The following is a 20,993-nucleotide window of genomic DNA, read 5'->3' on the forward strand; positions in this document are numbered from 1 at the left end:
CCCGGCTTCCAGCAGCACTTCCTGTATTCAGAGGTCAGGTGATACTGCTCATTAAAGTAATGAGTATGCGTATCCATATTCATTACTTTAATGAGCGGTACCAGAGATGCAGGGATGTTGCAGTCACCGCGCCAGGAGTGGGCGAGTATGCTGTCACAGCTGCTCTCTCCTGCCGCTCCCTCTCCCCCGCTAGCATGCTGGCTTATACTCGAGTATATACACCGTATGTTACCTGCGCGGGCGCAAGTGACACTACCACAGTGCCTTATGGGATTCGGGGACAGCGGCCATCTGGCAATTATATATGTAGATTTATCTTTTACATTTTAAAAATTACAAAAATTGAAAATGGGCAGATGCAAACTTTTGGGCACCCTGTATGGTTAATACCTAGTGGCACCTCATTTTGAAAGCATCACAGCTTGTTTATGCTTACTGTAGCCAAACAAGAGTCTTTCAACTTTTATGTGAGGGATTTTCATTAGTGATGAGCGAGCATGCTTGGGTGTTATCCGAGTAACTTGGGTGTGCTCGTACAATATGTTAGAGTCCCCGCATCTGCATGTTTTGAGGCTGTTAAGACAGCCGAAACACATACAGTGATTGCCCGTTTGTTAGGCAAACCCCTCCTGGTATATATGGCCCCCTTCATCCTCATCCTGGTATAGATGGCCCCCTCACATGCCACTATATATCCACCAGTCCGTCAAGCTTTGAACAGTGCAGCGCTGCATCTGTGGGACTGCAGCTACATTCAACAATACCACACAGGATTCTTATGACTGATTTACATCACCTAAAAAACCTCATGATTTATTCTGATGTCTCTAACACTTTAAAACAAGTTACTGTCAAGTAATTATGCTGTTTTCTCCATCATGTGGTACAAGTATATAAAAGGTTTGTATTCTATGGAGCAAGATTCCAGAGTTTAAAAAAAAAATAAAATTAAAAAAAGCAATTCCTGAAAGGACTCCTATTAGAGAGCCCTGCTTACCCTGCACACACAGGATGATTTACAGCCTTCTCTGTACACACCGATAAGGCCGGGGTCACACTGGCGGGGAATACGGCCGAGTGAGAGGCGCTAAAAGCACGCATTAGACACGGACCGATTCTTTATGGGGTCCCTCGCACCAGCCGTATATTTCTCATCCGTATTCTACGGTCCGAGCCAATCGCCGCGATTGTCAGCGTACTACGGCCGTAGTACGCCAATGCAAGTCTATGGGTGCGCAAAAAATACGCATTACACACGGACCACATATGTGACTTGCGAGAAATACACACCAGTTGTCTTTTAGCAAAGCCGGCAATGCACATTCTATGTGTCTATATCTATTCTTTGGTTTCTGTTAACCCTAACCCTGTCATAGGGCTCCATTATATGTCCATTTTGCAAGCCTGCGAGAAAATCTCGCCATACGGATGCCATACGGATGCTTACATGCGCAAAATATGCGACCACACCTTGATTACGGATGACATACGGAGCACTGTTTAGGGGCCATTCATCCGTATTACGCATGTAAAATACTGACCGTATTTTGCGTCGGTTAGTGTGACCCCGGCCTAAAGGGAAAGCTCACAGTTTGTATGGGCAGAGTAAGCAGTATCCATCTCTACAAGGAGTCCTGTCAGAAATTACTCAATTACTTTAGCTGCCCATCAGGTAACCAAAGTCATACAGTACCTGACATCTCTCATTACAGCCTTAGAAAAGAATCGTAATCATTATGGAGCACCTCCTCTTGGCGCTCTCCATTGTTCCTGTTATTCCTCTGAGAAAGTTATGAAAAATGGACAACAGGTATAAACATGTTATCAATGTGCTCCCATTGAATCAGTGCTGCCAATACCAGACTGTGGGGAACACAACTCTTTGTCGAGGTCTTCAAAACATTTCCAGTAGCAATAATGGAGGAATGAAACACACAGGTTTAAGAAAATGGGATCAGAATTATTACTTGGGGAGGACAAGTATTTACTAAGTCAGGGAAGCAACCACAGCAGAACGCTATACCACACAGTCTGACATTGATATCAACATCGTAAATGTACTACTCCCTGCAAGGAGTACTGAATTTTAGGATGTAAATCTACACTTCTAATTGGGGGGTGATGTGGTTAATAGCGGTTTCATCTTACTATATAATTAGAGAACAGTGGAACTACACAAGTACTGACTGAAATTTAGCACAGTTCAAAAATAGCAAGAGCTGGAGCTAGGCAGATTTACAAGTCATCCAATCATGCATTATTACCTGTATTACTTTTCTCTGGTGTAACAGGGAACCTTTCAACTACAGGATGAGAAATTACATCTGGCTTGGGTGGTTTGCTAGAGGTTGAAGGATGAACCTGCGTTTCCAACAATAAAGATGATAGAAAACAAAAAACATATATTTGGATTTCTACATGTGATCCATAAAAAGAGATACAAAAGTAATATTTGAGAAACGTTAAAATAAGTTCCAGTATTTCTAATTTTGTAACAAAACACATTGATCTTTATATAAAGATAACCCTGAAGGAAAACGAGTCACTCATGTATAGTAAAAGTTCAACAGTTTTGGTTTTCAGTAGATAAACTGCTTCTTCAGTATTCCTAACCTATACGCATCCTATTCGATACAACTGCAGACTTTTCAGGAAAGGAAATGAAGAAATTTTTATAGCAGGAATTTTGTTGGCGACTAAGGATAGGGCTTCAGTCGTTGATTGGTCTAAACCCTCAGGCTAGATTCACACGTAGCGGAACTCTCGCGGAAATTACCGCGAGAGTTCCGGAATTCCATTCCGCGGGAAAATCGCATTTTAAATTCCCGCGATTTTCCCGCGGAAAAACTTGCATTTTGCAAGCGTAAGTAGCGGATTGACAGGTTGGTCGCACTCGTCAATCATAGTGTTTGACAAGTATGACCAACTTTTTACTACTGAGGCCGCCTATGCAGCATCAGTAGTAAAAGATAAAATGTAAAAAATAAAAAATGGTGTTATTCTTACCTTCCGACGTCCCGCACAGCCATCCCACCTCTCTCCATGCTCTCGTTCCCAGTAATCTTTTGCGAAAATACCCGCGATGACGTACATTCTCGCGGGATCTCGACGTCTCGCGGTAATTCGCGATGACGTCGCGCGAATGACCGCGAGACTTCGCGATCCCGCGAGAACGGACGTCATCGCGGGCATTTTCGCAAAGGATTACTGGGAACGGGAGCGTGGAGAGAGGTGGGAAGGCTGCGCAGGACGTCTGAAGGTGAGAATAACAATATTTTTTATTTTAAATTCTATTTTTAACAGGGATATGGTACCCAAAGCCCGGAGGACAGTCTCCTCTCCTCCGGATCGTGGGTACCATCCGCAATTGTTCTGCTTACTTTTAGCATGGTGTGCACAGCCACATGCGGAAAGTAAGCAGAACAATGCATTCCTATGGGTGCGGGATCGCCACGATTCCGCAAAATTAATGAGCATGCTGCGCTTTTTACCGCGAAGAGATTCCGCCGCGGTAGCATTAGCACAGCATTGCGGAATCCCATAGGAATGCATGGGATGCTTATTTTTCGCGGCAAAATCGCGCGGTTAAAACCACCGCAGAAACGCGAAAAAAACGCCACGTGTGAACTCAGCCTAACACTAGCATAGACTTACCCATGTGCACAATTCTTGGACGAGTATTTTCATCATTTCATTTTAGAACAGATTTTAGAAATCCATTGATGTGTATTTGTGTAATGAGGGAAGGTGAGGCCTAAAGGCTACAACATGCAGCACTCTTTGAAATTGCCAAGATTTTGGGGTGCGATCACAGAACCATCAAAAGTTTAGTTGTAAAAAATCAACAGGCTAACAAAAAAAAAAAAAAAAAAAAAAAAAAACAGGTTGAGAGAAAAAAAAAAAAATGCACACTAACTTCCGGGCACATGTCAGCTGTTCAAAACAGCTGACATGTGCCAGAAAGATGTGGGCTCATCGCCGGAGCCCACATCAAAAGGAGGGATTCCAACATCAGCGTACTATTTCGACCAGTGTCGGAAAGGGGCTAAAGATGAGCTACTTGGACCTTTTCATGTTCAAGATAAACTGAAAAATTAATTCCCAAACCTCCTGACAGTTTTTAGAAGACCATTTCTTTCAGCAGGGGTACAGGTCAATTTCTGCGTCCTTCAAGAAACCCAAGATTTTTATGGAGAACAATGCTTCATTGCATGATTTGAATTCTCCTCTGCTTGGCTGCCAGGAAAGGCCTTAAAGATGAAAGCACCTTACCTAAACCCTATTGAGAACTCGTGGGCCTTCTTCACAGGAGATTTACATGGAAAAAAAAAAAATAAAAAAATAACCAGTACACCTCACTGAACAGTGTCTGGGAGGCTGTGGGTGGCGCTATCCAAAAAAGTGCTTGACAACAGATTAAGAAACTGGCAGACTCCATGGTTGAAGGCTTATGACTTATTGAAATCTAGAGTGGCTATATTGGTCATCAAAATATTTCTTGAAATGTCAGAAATATAACTTTACAAATTTTAGGTTGTCTGGTTATTATTCTCACTAAAAAAAAAAAAAAAAAAAAAAAAAAATCTAAACCTTTCTTGAGATGGGAAAACATTTTTCATTTAGTTGCACAATAATTTTGCACACTAAGATTCCTAATAATTATGCACACAGATTTTAATAGACAAAAGCTCGTTTACATTCTTAAATGTTCAGGTTTAATTAACTTTTTGTTTGACTGACAACACTAGCTGTTCAGTAATTTAATAAAAAATAAAAATTGCCTAATAATTATAATTCTGTATATAGTGTACAGGTGGTTGAGCTTAGTTCTGCAAAGTTGTCTCATTTCATTTAAATAGCGCAAAAGTGTCACCCTTTACTTTTCTCTACCATTTCTCCATGATGAACACGTGTTGGTAAATGGCATAAGAAATTACCCGTTGTGGCTCCTGCGGTTTTGTTTTAGTCGTATCTTCCTTGTCTGCATTCCACACTCTGCCTTTATCAAACCTGCTACGAAGAGCTTCAAGTTCTCTCTCACGTTCCTTTTGAAATAACAGCACAAAAAAATAAAATGACAAGTCAGTAGAAGTACAAATTTGTAGCAAACACAATGACTTCTATGACAAACGATTGTGGTAGAAGACAAACACCTGCTTCTGCTGCTGTGTTAGGCTAGCAGTGCTGGATACATCATTTTGCTTTAGCAGTCTTTCTTGGATACTCCTTGTATTTGGAGTCAACACTGCAGACTTTAGGGCAAGATTTGCAGGTGCAGGACTGCGTTCTTGACACTTCTCTCCAAAACGCTCCAGGAATGATTTTATTCCGGGCCCACCTGTAACACAGTGAGAACTACTTGTTATGTTCTAGGCAACAGAGAATGTGGATTTAGTTTGGCAAGGTGGTAATTTAACACAATGTAAATAATGTAAACCACAGAACTCCCTTTAGGCAGGAAGATTAACAAATACAAGTGAGTTGCAGGTTTTGCTTTTTGTTTTTTTAATTAACACAAAAACACACAAGCAAGCCAACTTGGTTATGGTTTGTAGCTTACTTTTCATAATCAAGAATTGAGTCCAAAGTAATCTCTGATTCTGGCAGCATCAGGGGATGTCAGCTGTATAATAACAGCTGCCACCTGCTATGCATGGCGAGAGATAGATATATATATATATATATATATATACACATACACACACACACACACACACACACACACACACACACAGTACATATACACCGCATTGCCACAGTGTTGTACAGTGCTTCTTAGAAATAGATGGCAGACATCCTTCATGAAGAAAATTTGATGGCAGGTTCCCTTTAACCAATTCTCAACATTGGGCAAACGCTGAAGTCCTATTTTCCAAGCAGTTGCATTAAATGGATGCATGGGTACATTCAGGTGATCGTGTGGGCTGTTGGCACAAGAGCTGTGTTCACGCGATCACCATGAGAGCACAGCTTAACTGACAGGCGAGCCCCTGCAGCAACTGCCAGGGCCGTTGTCAGTACAGTCTCTGGCTATTTAACTCTGAAAAGTTGTGGGTCAAAAGCAAGTGCAGCATTTGGAAGGTTGTGAAAGGGAGATCTTGAGTCAGGATTGTCTTGCACGTCTAGTTGGAATGCAGCTGGAAGTATGCATAGTGCATGTGTGCCGTAAAGTTAACACCCCCACTCGCCACTGATGCAGAAGAATCCTGACAGTGTGATGTGCACATACTGTGAGGTTTCAGAAGTCTGCAAGAGCAAAGTAACTGCTGACTTTTAGTAAAAGACCGGACTACACTTTCGACTCATCCTCAGTGCTTGTTAACAAGCTGAAGTGATGTTGTCAGACCTAGAATGCACGTGACAGCTTAAGGCAATCACTAGGATAAATAGTCATACCAATGTACATACAATGCACAAGATCACTGAGCCCAGTGATTTGCTGCAGTGGTCACATGCACTCTAGCAATGATGTTATTACAGTAGCCTGTCAATTAAAACAGTGGAGAAGAAGCATCACTACAGTTTCTGAGGGAAAGCTAAATTAATTTAGTTTTTTTAATCTACAAAATCCTTAAAGGCTTTTATTTAGAACTTATTTTTAACTAAAGGCCTAAAAACTAACAGGCAGGTGGTTGCTATCTCCCTTCCTGTTGTGCCAACACCGATCTCTGCTTGCGCAAAACGGTCTTGCCGGAGATCCAGTGGCTTCCATTAACATCAACAGAGCAGCGGCTTTTTTTTTTTTTTTCCACTTTACTCTGTTGACGGGGAGTGACTGCCATTTGGCAGCAGTGAGCATGATGTCTGCAGTCATGCACTGTCAACAGAGCAGCCCAGAAAAGGAAAAGTCGCTCTGGACATTGAGCAGCCAAATCGCCAGCAAGAGCCTTCAATGGTTTATGACTGCTTTGTGGAGCTGTGAGAGTGTGAAGATTAGATTATTATATATATATATAAAATTTTTCACTGTTTCATTGCAGCCATTTAGTAAACTCAAAAAAGTTCATATTTTTCTCATTAATGTACACTCCATCTTGACTGAAAAATAAAACAAATGTAGAAATGATTGCAAATTAAAAAAGAAAAACTGAAATATCACATGGTCTTCAGACCCTTTGCTCAGATACTCATTTAAGTCACATGCTTAATTAAACGGATAGGACTTGATTTGTAAAGGCCTCACAGCTCACAGTGCATGTCAGACCAAATGAGAATCAGGAGATGAAAAGGAACTGGCTAAGGAGCTCAGAGACAGAATTGTGGCAGGGCACACATCTGGCCAAGGTTACAAAAGAATCTCTGCTGTACTCAAGGTTCCTAAGAAAAATGGAAGAAGTTTGGGACCACCAGAAGTCTTCCTAGACCTGGCCGTCCAGCCAAACTGAGCAATCGTGGGAGAAGAGCCTTGGTGAGAGAGGTAAAGAACCCCAAGATCACTGTGGCTGAGCTCCACAGATGCAGTAGGGAGATGGGAGAAAGTTCCACAAAGTCAACTATCACTGCAGCCCTCCACCAGTCGGGCCTTTATGGCAGAGTAGCCCGACAGAACCCTCTCCTCAGTGCCAGGCATATGAAATCCCGCATAGAGTTTGCTAAACAAAACACACGAAGGACTCCCAGACTATGAGAAATAAGATTCTCTGGTCTGATGAGACGAAGATAGAACTTTTTGGTTTTAATTCTAAGCGGTATGTAAGGCGAAAAGCAGGCACTGCTCATCACCTGCCCAATACAATCCCAACAGTGAAACATGGTGGTGGCAGCATCATGCTATGGGGGTGTTTTTCAGCTGCAGGGACAGGACAACTGGTTGCAAATGAAGGAAACATGAATGCGGCCAACCACAGAGATATCCTGTATGAAAACCTCTTCCAGAGTGCTCTGGACCTCAGACTTGGCAGGAGGCTCACCTTCCAAGACAATGACCGCAAGCACAGAGCTAAAATAAGAAAGGAGTGGCTTCAGAACAACTCTAACCATTCTTGACTGGCCCAGCCAGAGCCCTGACCTAAACCCAAATGAGCATCTCTGGAGAGACCTGAAAATGACTGTCCACCAACATTCACCATCCAACCTGATGGAACTGGAGAGGATCTGCAAGGAAGAATGGCAGAGGATCCCCAAATCCAGGTGGGAAAAATTGTTGCATCATTCCCAAGACGACTCACGGCTGTTCTAGCTCAAAAGGGTGCTTCTACTCAATACTGAGCAAAAGGTCTGAATACGTATGACCATGTGATATTTCAGTTTTTCTTTAATAAATTTGCAAAAATTTATACATTTGCTTTTTTTCAGTCAAGATGGGGTGCAGAGTACATTAATGAGAAAAAAAATTAAATTTTTTGAATTTACCAAATGGCTGCAATAAAACAAAGAGTGAACAATTTAAATGGGTCTGAATACTTTCTGTACCCACTGTATAAGATATAGAGAGATACATGTCCATAAAAAAGTTCTGACAGCGCTGACCGCAGTGAAATCCAGCAAATTTAAAGAACGTGGGTGCCCAGTACCGTTGTCATAAAGTTGCTAATGCAGTCACTCATATAAAAGTACGTCATCCTATATTATTCATGCAAGTAGATTTATTCCATTTCCGGTGCATACCTGGTGTAGCAGTCTTATCTTTTGGTAGTGCAGATGTTGCTCTAATGATCTCTTCTTTCTGGACTGTCTGCTGAATTGAAAATACCTTTGAAGCCGGTCTCTCACTTTTTTGTGGGGTAGCTATTTTGGTAGACAATGTTTTTCTGTTCTGAGCAGGGGGTAAATATTTCTCCGTCAGCTTGGAAGGAGCAATGCTTGCTGGTTTATCCTCCAATGACTTGGATTTTTCTGTCTTGTTTGTGTAAACTACAATGGAGCTTGTGGATTTTGCCTCTCCAAGTTTATTCTCCTATAAATCAAGGAATAATAAAACTGAGTAATAAAGTGAATTATAATTTTACAATTAAAATTAGTAAAGGTTTGCATTATGAATCTCAAACTCTGTGCTATAATAGCAATAGACATAATATAGACAAGTAAATCTATGTAATCAGTTATTAGTTTATCAGTGAAACATTAACAGTGCACTACATACCCTCGTGCTGGAGACTGAGGCTTTATTCACAGACACGGTTTCCTGCCTCACACTGCCACTATTGATGCTGGCAGATGCTACACTCGCAGTGGACACTTTTGATAAACAAGCAGTACCAGGCTTTTCTTGTGTATTGTTTGATTTAACACTAACATGACTTAGATCATCTTCCCAGGAACCAATTGTTGCAGCAAGGTTGGCAAAACGACCTTGTCGGGTTGAAGGAGTATCCAGATTGGAAGCAGGAGTCTGTGGCTTTGGAGGGGACGGGACACTTTCTTTAACTGGATTGAGGTTTGGTGATTCTGGACTGGATTGAGGTTTGGTGATTCTGGAGGACTACCTGTAAAGCAAAATAGAATCATGAAGATTTCCTCATTTGTGACTCATCCCATGAATTAAAGAATTCTTTAAACGATTTCTGTGCTTTACCATTAAAGTCCCAATGTCGCCTCTGCTGCGCCAACTTCTGCATACGGGATTTCACAGAAGACACATGGTCGTGCTCTGCAGGGTTAATGCTTGGCTCTTCTATCTTCAGAAGAACAGGGCTTGGAGGAGACAGAGGCGCAGCTCTTACTTGTGCCAGTGAGGGATCCTCTGGAGGACTCGATTTCTCTGGGCTTTTGGGCTCTTTGTTTTCTACCTCTGATTTTTGGGTATCAACATTATCAGAACAGCGTCTTTTAGACGGTGATGGCTTGGAGCTTGGTTTAGCTGAAAAGAGAATTTTTTTTTTTTATTATAAAAACTTCAAAAAGTAACAAAAAGAAACAAAATCAGCACTAGAATGTGTTATTCCTATTTAGCACAGTTTAAGCCATTAATGACGAAAAATGTTGCTTTTATTTATGCTTTCTGTATACCAGTTTTAGTTGATGTGCCATTTCTTTGGTGTCGGCAAAGTTAATTCCTAACTCTGATCTGCTTTCCGTAATGCCGACTACATTTCCTGTGATGTCCCCGGCTTTGCAGAGACGGAGCTTCATGATATGGCCCATTTTCATAGCTAATAGCAAGCAGTGATAGCTCAGTGACATCTGCTGACCCCTGATGTGTACAGCAATCTGTGAATCTCATGTCATGTAGCTACAACCTGTCTGCCCAAGTCAGCATTTAGAGGAACACTCCCCATCAAGTCTGTATTCCGTATTCCTTTCTAAATTATTATAGCGCCATTTATTCCATGGCGCTTTACATGTGAGGAGGGGTATACATAATACACACAAGTACAGTAATCTTAAACAATACAAGTCACGACTGGTACAGGATGAGAGATGACCCTGCCCGCGAGGGCTCACAATCTACAAGTAAATATATAGAATCAGTCACAAAATCCTAAGGTAAGGCAGAACACCTCACCAGACATAACCACAACCCAGGATATGGCAAATAATTCCAGGCTCAGAAAAGATTTATGCAACACACTTAATATAGCAATATACAGTGAAGGAAATAACTATTTGATCCCTTGCTGATTTTGTAAGTTTGCCCACTGACAAAGACAAGAACAGTCTAATTTTAAGGGTAGTCATATTTTAACATTGAGATATAGAATATCAAAAATAAAAATTCAGAAAATCACATTGTAGTATTTATATAAAATTTATTTGCATTTTGCAGTGAGAAATAAGTATTTGATCCCTCTGGCAAACAAGACTTAATACTTAGTCGCAAAACCCTTGTTTGTTCACTGTATATATATATATATATATATATATATATATATATATATATATATATATATATATACACACTCACTGGCCACTTTATTAGGTACACCTGTCCAACTGTGTGTTAAGACTTAATTTCTAATCAGCCAATCACATGGCGGCAACTCAGTGCATTTAGGCATGTAGACATGGTCAAGACAATCTCCTGCAGTTCAAACCGAGCATCAGTATGGGGAAGAAAGGTGATTTGAGTGCCTTTGAACGTGGCATGATTGTTGGTGCCAGAAGGGCTGGTCTGAGAATTTCAGAAACTGCTGATCTACTGGGATTTTCACGCACAACCATCTCTAGGGTTTACAGAGAATGGTCCGAAAAAGAAAAAAAATCCAGTAAGCGGCAGTTTTGTGGCCGGAAATGCCATGTTGATGCCAGAGGTCAGAGGAGAATGGGCAGACTGGTTCGAGCTGATAGAAAGGCAACAGTGACTCAAATTGCCACCCGTTACAACCAAGGTAGGCAGAAGAGCATCTCTGAACGCACAGTGCGTCGAACTTTGAGGCAGATGGGCTACAGCAGCAGAAGACCACACTGGGTACCACTCCTCTCAGCTAAGAACAGGAAACTGAGGCTACAATTTGCACAAGCTCATCGAAATTGGACAGTAGAAGATTGGAAAAACGTTGCCTGGTCTGATGAGTCTCGATTTCTGCTGCGACATTCGGATGTTAGGGTCAGAATTTGGCGTAAACAACATGAAAGCATGGATCCATCCTGCCTTGTATCAACGGTTCAGGCTGGTGGTGGTGGTGTCATGGTGTGGGGAATTTTTTCTGGGCACTCTTTGGGCCCCTTGGTACCAATTGAGCATCGTTGCAACGCCACAGCCTACCTGAGTATTGTTGCTGACCATGTCCATCCCTTTATGACCACAATGTACCCAACATCTGATGGCTACTTTCAGCAGGATAATGCACCATGTCATAAAGCTCGAATCATCTCAGATTGGTTTCTTGAACATGACAATGAGTTTACTGTACTCAAATGGCCTCCTCAGTCACCAGATCTCAATCCAATAGAGCATCTTTGGGATGTGGTGGAACGGGAGATTCGCATCAGGGATGTGCAGCCGACAAATCTGCGCCAACTGTGTGATGCCATCATGTCAATATGGTCCAAAATCTCTGAGGAATGCTTCCAGCACCTTGTTGAATCTCTGCCACGAAGAATTGAGGCAGTTCTGAAGGCAAAAGGGGGTCCAACCCCTTACTAGCATGGTGTACCTAATAAAGTGGCCAGTGAGTGTATATACACACAGTATATATAAAAAAAAAAATGACAGGGAACAAGTCATATTAGGGAGACATAATGAGCCTGGGAAAAACCTAAGACATGAAAGGGATCACACATTGATAGCCAGGGGTACAGGACAATAAAATGACATTGCTAATCTTAATTAAATGTTGATTTGTCACCACAAAAATGCTAAATAAATAAGATCCCCAGGTTCCTGGACACAACATAGCAGCATAACAATGAGACCTTGTAAATAGACTTGCTACCCATAATAATCACTTCACTGCCAATGTGGTTCCCAGCTCTCCCCTCCACCTCCAGAATAACCCCATATTTGCAGGCTGATAGCTCACAGAGAACCTGTCATGTGAACAACATGCTGACTGGGAAAGTATATATACACACACACACTGTGTGTGTATGTGTATATATATATATATATATATATATATATATATATATATATATATATATATATATATATATATATATATACATATACACACACACACGCGTATGAAAAACACTTCCCTCCAACCCCCCACAATGGGGATGGTCACTGTTGTCCTTTCTCATTCTCGGGTCCTCTGCCAGAGGCCTGGAAGTTTGAGGGTTCTGCGCGGGATCTTATTTGTTCCCAGTATTGCACTTTTCTGGACAGAGCTCAGATGTTGCTCCTGGGATCTGTTGTAGCCATTCTTCCAACTTAAGGGTCACTGCTCCAAGTGCTCCTATCACCACTGGAATCACTGTTGCCTTCACCTTCCACATCTTCTCCAGTTCTTCTATGAGGCCCTGGTATTTCTCCAGCTTCTCATATTCCTCCTTTCTGATGCTGACACTTGGCACTGCCACATCTATTATCACTGCTGTCCTCTGATCCTTGCCTACTATGACAATGTCTGGTTGGTTAGCCAACACCTGCTTATCTGTCAGAATCTGGAAGTCCCACAGGATTTTAGCCTTTTCATCATTCCCCACCACTTTCTCTGATCTTCCCACCAGGACTTAGGGGGGGCTTAGCCCATATGCATATGTTGTGGCGTTCAGGATATGCTGTTTCTGCTTGCATTTTGCATCCTAACACTATGTGTTGGACTGTTTCTGAGGTTTCTTTGCATAGTCTACACCTTGGGTCTTGTCTTGTGTAATAGATTCCTGCTTCTATGGATCTGGCACTTAGTGCTTGCTCTTGTGCCGCTATGATTAGTGCCTCTTTGCTGTCTCGGAGTCCAGCTTTCTCCAGCCATTGGTAATATTTCTCCATGTCAGCCATCTCCATTATCTGTCGATGGCTTGTCATGCCATGGCGCTTCATGTTCCTGTTCTTCCTTCCAGATCTGTTGTTGTTGCTGCCTTAGGCTTTCTCTCAGCATCTCACCTTTTGGCACCATTCTTTTGATGTATTCCTGGATACTCCTGGTTTCATCCGTGATGGTGGCTTGGATGCTTATCAAGCCTCGACCACCCTCTTTCTGTTGGTATACAATCTTTGGGTGCTAGATTTAGGGTGGAGACCTCCATGCATTGTGAGGAGCTTTTGTGTCTTCACATCTGCAGCTTCCAGCTCTTCTTTTGGCCAGCACACTATGCCAGCAGGGCATCTGATAACTGGCAAGGCATATGTATTGATGTCGCGGATTTTATTCTTCCCATTGAGCTGGCTCCTGCAGGACCTGTCTTGCCCTTTGATGGTATTTGGATTTTGCTGCTTTCCTTGCCTCCTCATCATGGTTACCATAACCCTGTGGGATGCCGAGGTACTTGCAGCATGTGTACATCTGCTATATGCCCTGCTGGTAATTCGACTTCAAAGGTCTTAACTACCTTGCCTTTCTTTATTACCAACCGACCGCACTTATCCAGTCTGAAGGACATCCCGATGTCTTCACTGTAGATCCTTGTCAGGTGGATCAGTGAATTGCTGTCTCGTTGGTTTTTTGCATAAAGCTTGATGTCATCCATGTAGAGGAGGTGGCTGATGGTGCTTCCACTCTTGAACTTGTATTCATACCCAGACTCTGTAATTATCTGACAGGGGGTTCAAGCCTATGCAGAACAGCAATGGGGACAGTGCAGCACCTTGGTATATATGCCACATTTGATGGTCACTTGTGATAGCTGTCTTGAGGTATTCCAGAGTTGTTCTCCATAGCCCCATTGAGTTTCTGAGGAAGGTTCTTAATTTCCTGTTAAAATTGTAGAGAGCCAAGCATTTGGGTCGCCCCTCACACCCAGGGCAGCAGGGTACTCGGTACCGGGCCGATGTCAGTGGGAATGTGTCACAACAGCGGTGACCCGGTCCGTGGCCCTGGGCGTCCAATATCAATGGCGGTGATGTTAATGGTGTTAAAGTTTATTGGAATAGTTCGTGACGCCACCTGTGGTGCTCGGCAAGTGTGATGTCAGGCCGACGCTGCGGGCAGATCCTCAGGGACTGAAGGTATGCGCAGCTTAGATGGTAAAGCTCCCCACAGGCGGAGCTGTAGTCCCAGCGCAGTGTAGGTGGAATGGACGAGGAGAGGCGCAGAATGGTATAGATGTTGTTACCCAGATGTATCAGTGCTGGAATAACTGGAGGACACCAGAGTATGCGGTTCCAAAGCTTTACTCACTGTTTGCAGTTCACACAACTGCCTGCCTCCGCACTGTGTTCTACAGGTCAGGGCCCCAGTCAACCTCCAGGCATGATAGGATTCTCCTCTCCACACTCCACCAATATGTACCTCACTGAACGACTCCTCCAATGCGCCTTTAGGTGCGAAGCACTCCAGTACTTCGTTACCCTGGAATGCCTCTCTCCAGGTGTTCCTAGTCTCTACTTGTATGACAGACAGCTGTAGCCTGCTTCGGGGACTCCTCTCTGCGTCCCGGCTCACTATCCAGTTGCTGTTGTGTCCCAAGTCTATGATGGGAGTGAGGCGTTACTGGCTCACTACTCCTCCGGTGTCTGTTGCCGGACATAAAGATCCAATCAACCTCGGGGACCGGGCCCCGGCTTTTGCACTCTGGACTGGAAGGGTTCTCTCTCTTTCTCAACCTGCTTCCCACCGTCCTCCTATTCTCCTTCGTTCCGATCTGTTCTCTCTCTCTTATGGAATCTGTAGTCTCCCATCTACATCTCTTTCTCCTTTTCTTCCTTCCCGTGCCAGCTGGCCCAGTTCACTGGGGCAGCTGCAGCACTCCTTCCTCCATCCCTTCTTCCAGGGATCCCCACTCCTCACAGAGTGGCTCACTCACTGACTGACTTGAAATCCTACACCTTCCCTCTCTTTTATAGCTAACTCCACCCGCCTCCCCAGCACCTCTCGTGTTATGAAGTCAGGGACCACAAAAGGCACCCTATGACCTTTCCAGCATAAAGCATGGATGGGTCCCTGCTTTACTATCCTGTGTGTGGGGTGCAGGTGTTGGAATGTGAAAGGGAGTTCCCACCCTACCTGGATGGTGGGGTACCACACCTTAGGAGAAGGTGCAGTGCCTCAGGGGCGCCACACATTCACAGATCCATGTGTGTGGCAATGAATCATAGGCTTTCCTGTAGTCAATCCAGGCTGTGCTGTATGTATGTATGGTATGTTTGTATGTATGTACGTGTGTCAAGCCACGCCCACTCCACATAGCAACCAATCACTAAGCATCTTACAAATCACCAGAGCTGTATAAAAGATGAAAGCTAAGCTGTGATTGGTTGTTATGAGCAACAGTTTTCCTTGCAACCAATCACTAGCATCTTTCATTTCACCAGAGCTGTTTAAAAGATGAAAGCTGAGCTGTGATAGGTTGCTATGAGCAGCTGTTTGCCTTGTTGACAGTTGTGGTAACTGAGGCCTATTCTCATCATTTCTATGGTGTTAACGTCCTTCTGTAAAGCTGGAAATAAACACAATTTATTACCGTGCCGACACAGACCACCCTCTGACAGACTGCAGGAGGGGCCCAGAATAACACAGGAGGATTAGATCCACGGCTCAGCAGACAGCATCACACAGAATAGGATTAGATACACGGCTCAGCAGACAGCATCACACAGAATAGGATTAGATCCACGGCTCAGCAGACAGCATCACACAGAATAGGATTAGATACACGGCTCAGCAGACAGCATCACACAGAATAGGATTAGATACACGGCTCAGCAGACAGCATCACACAGAATAGGATTAGATACACGGCTCAGCATACAGTATCACACAAGATAGGATTAGATACACGGCTCAGCAGACAGCATCGCACAGAATAGTTTTAGATACACGGCTCAGCACGCAGTATCACACAGGATAGGATTAGATACACGGCTCAGCAAACAGTATCACACAGGATAGGATTAGATACACAGCTCAGCAACAGGATGTGCCAAAGGAGAGGACATTTTTATTCCAAGAATTCCACTCATTCCATCTGATTTGTCTTTTGATTTTAAATGCCTCTACTTTCCACTTTAACAAGCATTTGCAATGTCCATTAACAAGGCTCAGGGACAGTCCTTGAAAGTAGTAGGGATCGATTTGCAATCTCCATGCTTTTCTCATGGTCTACTTTACGTCGCCTGTTCAACAGTTGGAAATGACAAAAATCTGTTCATCTTTGCACCGAAAGGAAAAACCAAAAATGTTGTTAATCAAAAGGCTCTTAAAAGAGTTGAAATACTATCAGTACTTGGGTAATCATTTAATTAATTTGTGTTGCAAATCTGTAGTGTTGAATATATGATGTGAAATGTTTGTGTGTTAAGGGTGTAAGAGTAACATAATTAGAGTAACCAAACAAAAGGTCTCAAGTACAGATAACTCACCCAAATGATTTAGGAGGTAATAAAAAGGTGAATAAGCCACCAAATAGCAGTATGATGTTTGAAAATACAGAAAATACAAGAGGTATGATGTTTGAAAATACAAGAGGTATCTGAAAGTCAGATGTGGGAAGGGAAGCAAAAGGCCAGAAAAAGCCATACACCTGACAAAAGCTATTGAGAACTCTGGTATTAGAAGTGGGAGGAAACAACAAAGACAAACATTTAAATAATAAAAATATTGGAGAAAGAGAAACCAATCACAAACTAAAATGTTTCTATACTAATGCACAAAGCATGGACAATAAACAAGGAGAACTGGAACTACTAACGCAGGAAAGGAAATATGATGTCATTGGAATCACTGAAACTTGGTGGGACAATACACATGATTGGAATACAAGGCTAGAAGGATACAACTTATTTGCAAGAAACAGACTTGATAAATGAGGAGGAGGTGTCGCATTGTATGTTAGAAACGCGTATATCTGCATAGAGATTGAAGCTTCAGGGACTCGGAGTTCTGTGGAAACTGTTTGGGTAAGAATACAAGGACAGAACAATGGAAAGGACACCAATGTAGGCATTTACTACAGGCCACCTGTGCAAGCTAAAGATATGAACTCTTTATGCATCAAATGGCCAAGTTCTACAAAAAATATGACAGTGGTCATGGGAGATTTCAACTATCCAGACATTTGTTGGGAATCTCTCTCAGGCAAAACCAACAGGTCAAGGAAATTCTTATCCTCTCTTGCTGACAACTTTAACCTTTATCAAGGTTAGATTTCAGAAAGGCAGATTTTAAGGGATTCAGAAAGAGTAGTAGAAAGAAATTGTCCAGCTCCACGATGTGGTGAAAATATACGATTCTTTTATTCACTTCAATCCATATAGTACAGAAAAGGTTAGAATGCCAGCATAGAAAAAAATGATCCAATGGCTGGATATCCTTAAGGACAAAAATATCTAGGAAGGATGGGAAATCTTGAAAAATGAAATTCTCAAAGCACAATTGTTAACAATTCCGAAAAGAGGGAGGAATAGGAAGCATTTAAGGGAACCAGGATGGATGAACACAGAACTTAAGCACATGCTAAAATGGAAGAAAGAAATGTTTATAAAATGGAAAGAGGGAGGCATATCTAAAGAACAATATAATGCTGTCTGCAGAACCTGCAGGGCACGAATCAAATTACTAAAGCTGACAATGAATTGAGGCTTGCAAGAGACGTCAAAAGGAATAATAAAGGATTTTGGGGATATGTCAAAAGTAAAAGTCAAAGATGCTACAGGATTTTTACAGGATGAAAATGATGAAATGGTAAGTCAGGATGGTGAGAAGGCCGAACTTTTAAATTCCTATTTTGCATCTGTTTTCTCTCAGAAAGGAAATGTAACATCAACTGTTCTTCACTGTCCTATTAGGGGAATAGAAGAATCCAGGATATCTATAAACAGAAAGATAGTGAGGAAACACTTAGCTAACCTACATGAATTCAAGTCTCCAGGTCCAGATGAATTACACCCCAGAGTACTGAAGGAGATAGCAAAATAAATTTTCAACCCCTCTCCATAATCTTTGAAAATTCTTGGAGAACAGGAGTAGTCCCAGAAGACTGGAGAAGAGCAAATGTTGCTCCTATCTTCAAAAAGGGTAAGAAGGTGGACCCAGGCAACTATAGGCCGGTGAGTCAGACTATACCAGTAAAGATCTTTGAACAAATTTTTAAACAACATGTATGTATGTAAGTAAGGAAAAAGAAAAAATGTCCAGCTTTGCAAATTCAAGTCCAATTTATTGTTAAAAACCAAGTCCAAAACAGAGCAAAAAATAGTGTGTTCACATGAGTAACAAGTAGTAGATTACGCGTTTCGAACAGCTTGTTCTCTCTCAAAAAAAACCAAACAATTTTTATTTTTTTTAGAAAGAACAAGCTATTGTTCGAAACGCGTAATCTACTACTTGTTACTCATGTGAACACACTATTTTTTGCTCTGTTTTGAACTTGTTTTTAACAATAAATTGGACTTGAATTTGCAAAGCTGGACCTTTTTTCTTTTTCCTTGGTTACTGCTTGAAGACTGCACGTGGTCCGGGCTATCCACTACACATGCCTTCAGGTGAGCTGGCTTCTTTTTCTCATTTTGAATGTATGTAAGTACCTGGATAAGAATGAAGTGATTAAACAGAGTCAGCATGGGTTTGTAACTAATAAGTCATGTCAGACTAACTTAATTTCCTTCTATGACAGAATCACTGATTGGGTGGATCAGGGAAATGCTGTAGATATAGTATATCTTGACTTCAGCAAAGCATTTGACAAAGTATCTCACACAATCCTTATTGAAAAAATGACTAAGTATGGAATGGACAAGGCAACTGTTAGGTGGATTCATAAATGGCTTAGTGATCGGACCCAAAGAGTGGTCGTAAATGGCTGCACATCCAGTTGGAAGAATGTCTCAAGTGGTGTACCACAGGGCTCTGTCCTGGGCCCTGTATTGTTCAACATCTTTATCAACGATTTAGATGAAGGAATTGAGGGTAAACTAATTTGCTGATGACACAAAGCTAGGAGGGATAGCCAATACTAGAGAAGAGAGAGAGAGGATTCAAAAAGATATAAATAAACTGGAGCAGTGGGCAGCAACTAACAAAATAGTTTTTAACATGGAAAAATGCAAAGTACTACATCTGGGCTGTCATGATCCAGAGTGGATCTGACAGTTTAAATGGATAAGTGAATTTTTTTTCCCCTTTGGCTTGGTGCCAAAGTGGGTTGATTGCCCCCGGTGGCCATTAGAATTATTACACGTGCTGTTGTGCATTCTAAGTTGCCCCGGTGGTGGTTAGTGGTAGTGCACTTTAGTTTCTTTGGTTTAATGTGCACTTAATTACAAGTCAGGTGTTACGCTCTATAAAAGAGAGCCAGGTGTGTTCAATCACTGTTGGTGATATTGTGTGTTAGTCATTCACAAGGAGGGCTGGGTGAAAGAAGAAGCTGAACATGAGTCCTGTGCAGCCCAGCCAGAGGGGACGAGTGGCAGCTAGGTGGTCTGCAAGAAGGGCTGGCATGGCGTAGTCACAGTTTATGGTGTTTGCAGGAAGTGCTTGCATGGCTTGGTGGAGTGACGACTATGGAGAGAGTTGCACTCAGCATGCGGGACTTGGTTGCTGAGAGCTGGACTCAAGCATGATGGACTTTTTGGGCAGGAGCTGAACTCATCTTTGGGACTCTGTTACTGGACAGCTGCAACTGGTGGTGGACTCTGCTCCAAGGCTGCACTATGGTGAAGGATCCAATTATGGTGATGGATCCAGGTGGAGGAGAAGATGCACACAGGTGGTGGGTTCTGTTGCTAGGAGCGTAAGCAACAGAGCAAAGCTAAGTGGTGTTTCCCCTGTTTTGTCATCTTTCCTCATGTGTGTTTTAGTGCAGTGGTGGGATTAGTTTCCGCACCGACCAATTCCCTAGTGAGGGTTTAAGTCAGGACGATCTAGGGTTTTTAGGTTCCTGTTGCGCGCCCGATGCGGAACCGGCATAGGGAACGTTAGGAGTACAGGGACACTGGCTCAGGGGAGCTCAGGAGATCTCCACTTCCCTATCGCAGGGCCCACCATTGTTAATGATTCCCAGGTTTCCCTTATTGTTTAAATTCGCCTTACTGGAGGCAGGGTTTCCAGACTTGTATATACGTGTAATGTCTAAATTAAAAAAAAAAACAAAAAACAGAAAACGACAGGAGTTTTAAATAAAATATCCTTTATTGCCACATACAAAAGATAAAATCTTAAAGTGCCATACGGACAAACAATGTAATCAAATGGACAAACAATGTGATCAAATGGACACCAAAAACCGGGAAATGTGCAGCGGTGATCAAATCATGTCAATCCTTATGTCCCTCCCACTATAGTGTTCCCCCATAACCTCAAAGATTGCAGTAATACTGAGGACAAAAAATATCTCTCATAGCGCTAACATTAGACCAGGCTATCCATAGCCTATGTTGTCCTACTCTAGTCTGAGCAGCGCCTGTAAAAAAAAAAAAAAAAAAAAAAAGGGGTCCGCAAAACACGGAAACGGGGGAGGCAGGGGAGAGATAGAGAGTAACTACTCACACGGCAGAGCACGGACGCCAAGTCCCG

The 20,993-nt window shown here is 42.5% G+C and overlaps 1 protein-coding gene across 1 annotated transcript in view; it reads right to left on the bottom strand.

Moving 5' to 3' along the window:
* Positions 1 to 20,993, bottom strand: part of ANLN (anillin, actin binding protein) — a 120,584-nt gene that overhangs the window by 64,711 nt on the left and 34,880 nt on the right. Inside the window, exons 3-8 of the mRNA XM_073549992.1 lie at positions 9,499 to 9,799; positions 9,083 to 9,392; positions 8,608 to 8,896; positions 5,154 to 5,338; positions 4,938 to 5,045; positions 2,265 to 2,361 (exon numbers count right to left, since the gene is read on the bottom strand). Coding sequence (XP_073406093.1) covers positions 2,265 to 2,361; positions 4,938 to 5,045; positions 5,154 to 5,338; positions 8,608 to 8,896; positions 9,083 to 9,392; positions 9,499 to 9,799 — 1,290 coding nt within the window. The remainder of the gene's footprint in view (positions 1 to 2,264; positions 2,362 to 4,937; positions 5,046 to 5,153; positions 5,339 to 8,607; positions 8,897 to 9,082; positions 9,393 to 9,498; positions 9,800 to 20,993) is intronic.

The sequence above is a fragment of the Dendrobates tinctorius genome, unplaced genomic scaffold, assembly GCF_039654945.1.
Source record: "Dendrobates tinctorius isolate UK_male_01 unplaced genomic scaffold, ASM3965494v1 ptg000162l, whole genome shotgun sequence".
Classification (NCBI taxonomy): Eukaryota; Metazoa; Chordata; class Amphibia; order Anura; family Dendrobatidae; genus Dendrobates; species Dendrobates tinctorius.